Source organism: Hydra viridissima, unplaced genomic scaffold (genome assembly GCF_058129835.1).
Source record: "Hydra viridissima isolate aposymbiotic clone 2 unplaced genomic scaffold, HvirCarnegie_v1 scaffold_2, whole genome shotgun sequence".
Taxonomy (NCBI): Eukaryota; Metazoa; Cnidaria; class Hydrozoa; order Anthoathecata; family Hydridae; genus Hydra; species Hydra viridissima.
The window spans coordinates 17,589,595-17,598,596 of NW_028324301.1; the positions used below are offsets into that span (position 1 = coordinate 17,589,595).

At 27.4% G+C, this 9,002-nt stretch overlaps 1 protein-coding gene across 3 annotated transcripts; it reads right to left on the minus strand.

Moving 5' to 3' along the window:
• Positions 1 to 1,404: 1,404 nt before the first annotated feature.
• Positions 1,405 to 8,937, minus strand: LOC145187606 (uncharacterized). 3 transcript variants are annotated; one of them, XR_016449466.1, is made up of 7 exons: positions 8,751 to 8,888; positions 8,421 to 8,568; positions 7,601 to 7,629; positions 5,686 to 5,812; positions 2,870 to 2,901; positions 2,459 to 2,666; positions 1,405 to 1,801 (listed from the first exon to the last, which is right to left on the minus strand). XR_016449466.1 is itself a non-coding variant. In XM_090077287.1 (6 exons), the coding sequence occupies exons 1-6, from the start codon at positions 8,805 to 8,807 to the stop codon at positions 1,745 to 1,747; spliced, it is 450 nt and encodes a 149-aa protein (XP_089933413.1). In that variant the 5' UTR covers positions 8,808 to 8,934; the 3' UTR covers positions 1,405 to 1,744. The 3 variants fall into 3 exon arrangements, 2 of the variants coding, with proteins under 2 accessions (XP_089933413.1, XP_089933414.1); XM_090077287.1 differs by lacking the exon at positions 2,459 to 2,666 and having other exon boundaries at positions 8,751 to 8,934; XM_090077288.1 differs by lacking the exons at positions 2,459 to 2,666; positions 2,870 to 2,901; positions 5,686 to 5,812 and having other exon boundaries at positions 1,618 to 1,801; positions 8,751 to 8,937.
• Between the last annotated feature and the right edge of the window lie 65 nt (positions 8,938 to 9,002).

The following is a 9,002-nucleotide window of genomic DNA, read 5'->3' on the forward strand; positions in this document are numbered from 1 at the left end:
TATCATGATACTATTAGTAACAGTGTTCTACGACATCCACTAAGTCCAGAAGGTTTATACAAGGGCAAACTTTTATGACATTGGTCTAGTTTTTTAATAAAATTGTCAAAATAGAAAATCTTTAAAAGAGTAAAAGTTCCTTTTTTTATTGTGAATGTGCAACACTTCCTCTAATAATTAATCAATTAATTAATAATTTTTTACTTGTGAATTTATGACCATTAAATTTAAAATAATTGCGTTAGTTTTGATTTATTTAATCTATTCGATTTCCGTTTCCTTCGATAATATTTGTTATTTATTAATTATATAATACCTTACCAAAAAAAACTTCATTAAGTACCAAGTAGTTTTTGAAATAGTTTATGCCAAACTTGATCTGGTAAAATTTTGACCAAGTGGGTAAGAAAAGAATTTTGAGCAAATTAATATCTTTACGAAAAGAGTCAATCAAGATTGCTGTAAAGATTGAAGTGTTTAAAACAGTCGGGTACATTGTTTTATGGAAAAATTAGATATTCGAGCAGGATGGTGCCACAGCTCATACTGCGCATTCAATTCAAGGCTATTTCAGTCAGAAGATTACAAAGTTATTCCTTGGTATGTATGGAGTTGAATCGAAGGAAAACTTGCCAAATATAAGACAACCTCAGTTGAAAATCTTAAACAACAGTTATCAGAGAATTGGACGGAATTACCAATAGATTATTGCACGAGATTGACTTAATCCATGCTTCGTCGCATCTAATTATGCATAATAAGAAAAGGAGGCTTTTCTAATTATTAGATAACTATTTTTTAGAGTTTATTCGTCTCAATTTAATTGCCAGTTTAATTGCCAGTTTTGGTAAAACTAATTTAATCTTGCTCTTGTATTTTTTTGTTTGTAAAATTCCATTATAAAAATTAAAAAATTTTTTTTTAACTAAAGTTTGACGAAGTTTACTAAGAAAAAAGATTTAAAAAACCTTTTGTTTGAAAACTATCATCAAAAAACTAAACTAATATAACAAATTTTCCTCGTACAAACTTTCTGGACACAGTATATTAGGTGGCTAAGTGATCTGTGTTGATTTTTTACTTTTATGATTCAGTTGCTTAGAAATCCTCTAAACACTGATTTCTCTTTTTTACGTATCTAAAACAGTGAAAAATGTAAAAGTTATGCCTTAGAGAATTTTTTTAAAAAGATTGTAAATTGTTTCGTTCGGTATATCTTTGAAACTCTAAAGATAATTTTTATTCAGTATTTTATTGAAAACTTGAGTGAATTTATTTTTATGAATTAATGAACACTGCATAATCCTGTTACTGATTAAAAAATCTAAAACTTTAATTAGCAATTTGAACAAAATTGAAGCGATTGCAGATGGCGTTAAAATGAATTGAAATTAAAACAGGTTAGTATTTATAATTTAATGCGTAGCTATAGAACAGCGTACAATAAACAACTTAATTACATGTTTCTCATATAAGTACAAATAAATAGAAATCTTTAAATTTTAAAACATCAAAAGTATAAATATAAAGTATCAATCTTAACAATTCACTCGGCAAATATGAGGGCTTTTGAGGAATAAAAATCTAAAGGTACACTACAGAAAATGTTCAAAATAATTGTTTAGAAACTTTATTTAAAGAACAAAAATAAATGTATATAAACAAGACATTGCCATTTTTTATCCTCTAATTGGAAAACAGGACAGTCACTGAATGGAAATCAATTCTTTGAACCGCACACCACCTACGAGAACAGGTAGAATAAACTCGATGGGTCATTAGCAACGGATTCGCCTTGAACCTAAACATATAATCTTTTCATATAATGGACAGGTGAATTTGAACTTTTAAAAAAAATTATCCAATAAAAAGATCAATAAAATGAACTTTTAAAAAAAAAATTATCCGATAAAAAGATCAATAAAATGAACTTTTTGGAACATTCTTTAGTTTGTGTAACTTTTAACGAAATTTTTTTTTTGGTTTTGATAGTTTGATATTTATCATCATTTCAATTATTATAAACATGACAGGTTTATCACCTGTAAAAAACCTATTAAAGGATTAATTTCATAACACTTCGAACAAATCATTAAAAGAAATCACGGATAGCATTTAACAATGCAATTGTAATTTTGTTAGAAAACTGTTATAAAAGTTTACCAATAAAGTCAAGAAAATTCTTTTAAGCTTTACTTTTCATTCATTTTTTATAACATTTGCGTAAAAACACCAAAATAATTTTAAATCGTCAATTTTTAAACTCCCTTTTAAAATTAAAAACAGAAATGTTTTACTTGTAATTACCATTTTATTTTGAAAGTAAACTAGAACTTAAATATTCATTAACAAGGTTGACTAAAAACGTAACTTTGAGAGAGTTCTCGAGAATTTTAGCAAGGAACGTTCTGAAACCTTCTCTCGTGATAAAAACCTAAGAAATGGCTCAACAACTGACCCTATCCCGCAATCATCTACGCATTTACGTGCTGCACGACTTCAATATCAGTGTGATATGCAAAGGTAGCTTGTACAAACAAGGGTGCAACAGCATAAGCATACTCAAAGACGCAAAAGAATTTATGCTTTGGATTTGGTGGAATGTGCGCGACGTGATCACTTGGAGGCTAATCAATCCAAACAATTCTGCCAATTCCGAGATGTTACTAATTGATAAATTTCTCTATATTAGGATAAATTCCAAAGTGTATCGCGAATACGGAAAACATTTTAGTCAACCCAATAAATTGCGATCAACTAGAAAATATTTTTTATATGAAAATATGTTTATTTACTCTTATTTTAGGGCTCAAAAAAATACGTCACAAAAATTATTCCATTTTAATACAAAAGAATTTAAAAAACATACAGGTATTAGATTATCATCTTCAATTGATGAATCTAGAAAATACAATTAAATAAACAATAGAAAAAAAGAAAATCAATATTTAGAGACACTGCGGACCATAAGAACCGTCAGTTTTAAAGTTCTTACACTTAAACAGAAAATTAATATTCAGGTCAGAAATTTTTATATTCATGCGTCATGACACGACTATTCTCTACACCAAGTTGACCAGGTTTTGAATCTTTTTTTTATGATTATTTTGCATTTTGGCAGTAGTTCATACCTTAGGAAATGCTGAGATTTTTAAGCTATGCATAAGCCAAGTCAAACCACGCTTTAAATAGCAAATCAATATTTTGGTCTATAAAATGAAAACTGTACATGTAGCAATTAAACAATTATAATAAAAATTGTTGGTATTACATAGTAGAACACTCATGTAGCCATTACTTTGAAAATAGTGACCGAATATCATAGTAATCGAGAAGGTTTTGAGGTATAAGTAGCAAAAAACTAACAAAATTTTAACTAAAACTGCCATAAATCGTTCACCAGTTAACCAATCCGACTGAAATTTTATCCAGAGTTGGTGTGGCTACATTTGCACCAATTTTTATCAAATTATATAGTGGTTCTCATTCTACAGGTGTTTTTATTGGCGCACTATAAAGTCAAAATTTCACTCAATTTGAACATTCAAATTAAATTATTTTCCGCGGACAAAATTAAAAGATTTCAAAATTTGCATCACAGGGTACTTTGGAGTGTGCGCTATCACCCCATATAAGTGGCGTTCTTGGGTCAGCTGGGTTGGCATTATCATGATCCATGATAAACGTGCACCTCATATTGGATATTTTCTGGAATGTTTATGATGTGCGCTTGGGAATTTTTTTGCACTGGAAACTAACTATTTCCTAAAGTCAACTTTTATTAATTTTTTGTCAATAGAAGAACAAAATCTGAAAAATAGTTTATTAGACCAATCTTATGCTCGATATTCTTTTAAAGAAAAGAACAAGCTGTTTTATGTTATTTGTAGTTCAAAAACTTTTGCAACTCTTTAATAAATTGAATAGAAATTCACTTAAGAGATCTTCCAAAGATTGTCCAGAATGATAATGGCCCATGGGGTTTTTGAAATATCTCGTGAACCGCTTCTTTGAGTTTTTTTATTGTTTTAAAGCAAATTTATCACCCTTTCAAATAATATAGCGGTAGTTTTTAAAAAATGACTGTAAACAAAGAATCGTAGAGTGAAGGTCGCGGGTTGGAAAACTAAAAAAACGAGAAAGATGCAAATCCAGAGTACTCTGTTCTGGATGTCAAAAAAAAAAATTGATGTTCCCAAGTCGATAATCCAAGAAGTCAAAAAAAGATATGATTACAAAACACGCAGAAAGGAGAAATTCCCTGGAAGATCTCAATTTAGCGAAGGCCAAAAACGTGGTCGAGAAAAGCTTCAATGAAATTAAAATGTTCATTATAATGTGCATATAACTACTTTAAACTCAACTGTTTAACGCTCCCAGGCCAGGAATTTTATAAAAACTCGAAAGGAACAAAGCCTGACGCTTTGTTAAAAGTAATTAAAACACAACTTCGTCCAATCGAAAAATTTTGTGCAAACATGAAATGTGAGCTGCGTAAGAAGGGCAAAATTGCGGTAGACATCAATCCATTCTGCCGACCTTGGAGTGAAACTTAACGAAAACTGTCTTTCAAAAAAAGATTATGCAAGTTGTCTGGACTGAATTAAAAAAATATTGTGATAAGCTCGAAGATGATGCTTTCAAAATGCTTTTTTAAAGAAATAAAAACTATTAAAATCGAGGAAGTGATTCTCGGAATATTTCAAAAACCCCATGGGTCATTTTCATTATCACAATACATTAAGTGGTTCTTGGAATATTCCAAAAACCACTTAGGTCATTGTCATTCCGTACAGTCTTTAGCTGTTCAAAGAAGTCACAACAGAAATAATGAAAAGGTTTCCAGTAGTTGATGTAAAAAATTTAAACCATTTTTAATTATAGTTCCATTTTTCCCTTTAAAATATCAGCAGCTATTTGCTCTGCATTTGAAGATCCAAGAGTGAATGTCAACATTACTAAACTAACCACAGCTACACTTGAACAGTTGTAAGAAATTCCAAGACAAGTATTGAAAAAGTAATAGTGACAAAAGTTTGACATAAATTATCTTCAAGACTTTGAAATGTCCATTGTGTTGCAGATGTTATTATAATTGTTTTATTTTATTCTATCTAAAAGTAATAATAAATGTAATTTTTGTACAAAATGTATAATTTCAACGCTTCATAATTACTCAAGAAATATGAGTGTGTAATATTGAAAAGAGTATTATAATAAAAATCAGTTATCATCCCATATAAAAAAGCGCACAAACTTTTTTTAAAATGGGTAATAACTTTCATTTTCATATTCTAGTTTTTTTATATTTGAAAGTAAAAATATGTATAATATATAACAGCTGTAATTTTTTTAAATTTTTTTTTAAATTTTTACCAAAAATAAAATAAGTATAAATAAAATAGTTATGAAAATGTTTTATTATTATAATCAAATTTATACAAACATTAAATGTAAACGGCGCTAAAACTTGATGTAAACTCCTTGAAAAAAACTATTTGGATGCATTGCGAATATTATTTTTAATTCACAATATGCCAGTAAAGCAATACTAATTTCTAATTGTAAAATGCTTGTGTCATTAATATACGTTTAAGTGTAAAAACTTTGGTCCACAGCATAGAGACAACAATAGTAAAACATGTTTTCAAGAACAATTCAAAATCAATACTTTTATATCTATACCTTCATCATTACTTCTGTTGTCTTTATTTTTATTGTCCTTATTATCATTGCATAAGCGCAGACTTTTTTGGTTAGTTAATGATTTATCAATGCTTAGATCATTACTTTCACTAATCTCTTTAAAACTCTAGAAAAAAAATTTATTAAACTGTATATTTGTAAAATATATAATTTACAATATATAATTTTGATCAGTTATTATCATAATATTCCTCAGTTAATTTATATTTCTAGTTCCTTCATTATTTTGTTCCTTAATTTATCATATTTAAGCTTCTTTCTACTTCTTACCATTTACCTTAGTCTTTCTTCAAACTAGCAGATTTTTGAATATTTATTAATTTTTATATGTTCTTAATACACTTAATCTTTCAGTCAGCTGATTATTTTTTTTAAACACCATAATGATGAGAAGTTGTTATGTTCAAAATTTAACTCCGAAAAACCAGTGATAACAAAAGTGATAACAAAATATTGAAGTCTAGCAATATCTAAGCTGGATTCCTTAGAAAAATGCATGACAATCATGTTTTAGAGCAGAACCAACTATTGTTTGTTCTGTTAAAGATTAACAGTCTTTTCATTTATCACATGTAAACAACTCACCCTGATTTTATCCCAAGATTCTAGCACATTACCGTCTAAACCCTATGCAGCCAAAAAAGTAATAGATAATGCAGAATATTTATTCAAACAATAGGTTTGTACAAACATTCTTGTACTGCAGTGTGTAATCTGTGTAGGATTCGTATTGAAAGAAAATTTTATAATAAAGTTAACTCAATAATCGTCATTTTTAAAACAAAAAATTTGTGACTTCATTTCATAAGATTAAAGTGGGTAACACAAAGTAACTGCTATCAAAATAAAGAAACTGTTAGCAAATGAACATAGTAGAAAAAAAACAGGATTTAACATCTAAACTTTCAGTGCAAACTTTGATATGGTGACCCTATTTCTTAATTTATCCCACAACTATTTGTAACACAACTAACCATTGCAATTTTTCTTTTACATTTTCAATGTCTGAACTTATCATCACCAATCTGTTTCAACGCAACTTACTCTTTCATTTTTTATTTAAATCTTTTCATTTAGAACCAAAAAAAGTTAAGTTAGAAATTGCTTTTACAACTGTTAATACTATCTTATCCTAATAATCCATTCTATAAATCTAATTTTTAATCTAACTGAATAACTAGAGAGGCAAAGATTTATATATTTAGGCTTTAGCCATCTTTGACCATGTAAAGTTAAACTAATTTATTTAAAAAAAAATTTTTTTTTTTAACATTTAAAATAATTTAAGATACATTTACATTTTAAGACAAGTTATTGTTTTAATTTTTTTGATGTTTTAAAAACAACTGAAACTAAAAAAACAAGATTTATATTTATGCAGCTGCTCTTTAAGATTAAACTTGAAAAGCAAGGTTGTTTTTATCTCCATACTATTTTTTTCTTTTCTTTAAAAGTATTGTTTATTCTTGTTAAAATAGAGAAATTAATTTCACAAGATTGTAAAAAAAAAAAATTTTTTAAATATCAAATGCTTTCTACTTGAACATTATGAAAGAAAATATGCTGTTAAAAAGGAAATTTTATTGTAATTAATCCTTATAATCTAGAAAAGTATATTTTAACTTAGTATTTCAATCAAACACCAATAAATTAACAAATAAATGAATTAATAATTTCCAGATGTCTTAACATTTTTTAACTTTCACATGGTGAAATTTTCTTGAAAATTATTTAAAATTAGTCAACTGATGTTTCAGTTGTTTTTTTTGTTTCATTTTACGTTATATTGAATATTTTTTCATCACAAAAAAACTATTTTATCTATTTTCAGAAACCAAAATAGAAGTTACTTGCATAACAATTTTTTAAAACTATAACAAAGAACACGACATACTTGAGCAGTGTTATCTTCTAATGTTGTATCTAAAAAATAATAAATTGGAATATTACTTTCCACTGTTCTCCATATTGGCTGCCAGATTGAAACTCTCCCCACTCCTGTTTTTTTTTTTTTTTTACATTTAATCAACCATATGCATTAGTAAATACAATTTATGCTGTCAAAAAATCTGAACTAAGTGCTAAATATGTATATTTTCAAAATTAAAATACATTTATTTGCTTTTTTCTTCCAAAGTTTAAAGTCAGCCATTATTAGTCAAAATAAACCATTTTAAAGTTCCTTTGAATTACTCTCTAACCAGCTGAAAAGATATGTAATTTTTTTCTTTGTTTAGGCTAAACAAGTTTTTTTCTGCAGCTGGAGCGCACTACTGAAGGGCAAACTTTGAGATAAGAATCAAAATTTAACCAAATATATTCCTCAATTTTTTCACATATTGAGGGTTCAGATTTTTTTATGTAAAAATTAGGAGTAGGGAGAGTTTCAACCTGGCTGTCAATTTGGGGAACAATGTTTCAACTCTTCATAATTGTTAAAGTAACTCTCAGGCTTAGCATAATTTTATGTTGATGACCCAATCACAAAATTCCCTAATTCTTAACAAAAACTTAATTTATTTCCAAAAAACAGCTTTATTGAAATTTTCAGAAATTAAGAACTTTTTTTGATGTTAAGCAAGTTGAAACTGAATTTCATGGAAAATACTGTGGCAAAAAAGCATGGGAAATTATATTAGAAGCAAAAAGTAAAAAAACAACAAAAAAAAACTAATTTGTTTGTGAAACTAAAAAAAACTACTTCAAAAGTATACCATCTAAACAATCTTCTTCATCATCTGCATCATCATCATCATCATCATCACTTTCATATTCTTCATCATTGCAAATATACAAGTTATTAGGTTCACTCAAAGATTCAAGACCAACAAATGATTCATTATTTTCACCAACTTTGGTGTACTTTCCAAATGAAAGGAACAAATTAGTCATAATAACAGACATTATTAAAAAAAGAAATTTGCTTCAAGAAAAAGGGTGCAGAAAGAACTTGTTTATAATATTAATCTAACAATTATAAACAGAATGGATATTTGTTAACAAAAAGGAATGTCAGGCATTGAAAGTTTAAAATCAAAACTAACCTTTTTTGTAATGTTTTCCAAATCATTACAAAATGCTTCACAGAAATTTCTTTTCATATCTGCTAAAACTTACTAACCAGTTAAAAACATAAAGATTAAAAGTATTAAACCAAGATTAAAAAAGTACATCTTAATGCAATATCCCTACAAATGATTCAAATTCCCTTTTTCATTTGATACAAAAAAAAAAGAGGTCATTAAAAACAAAAATCATAACAACAAACAAATGAAGAATAATCCAGACAAAATGAT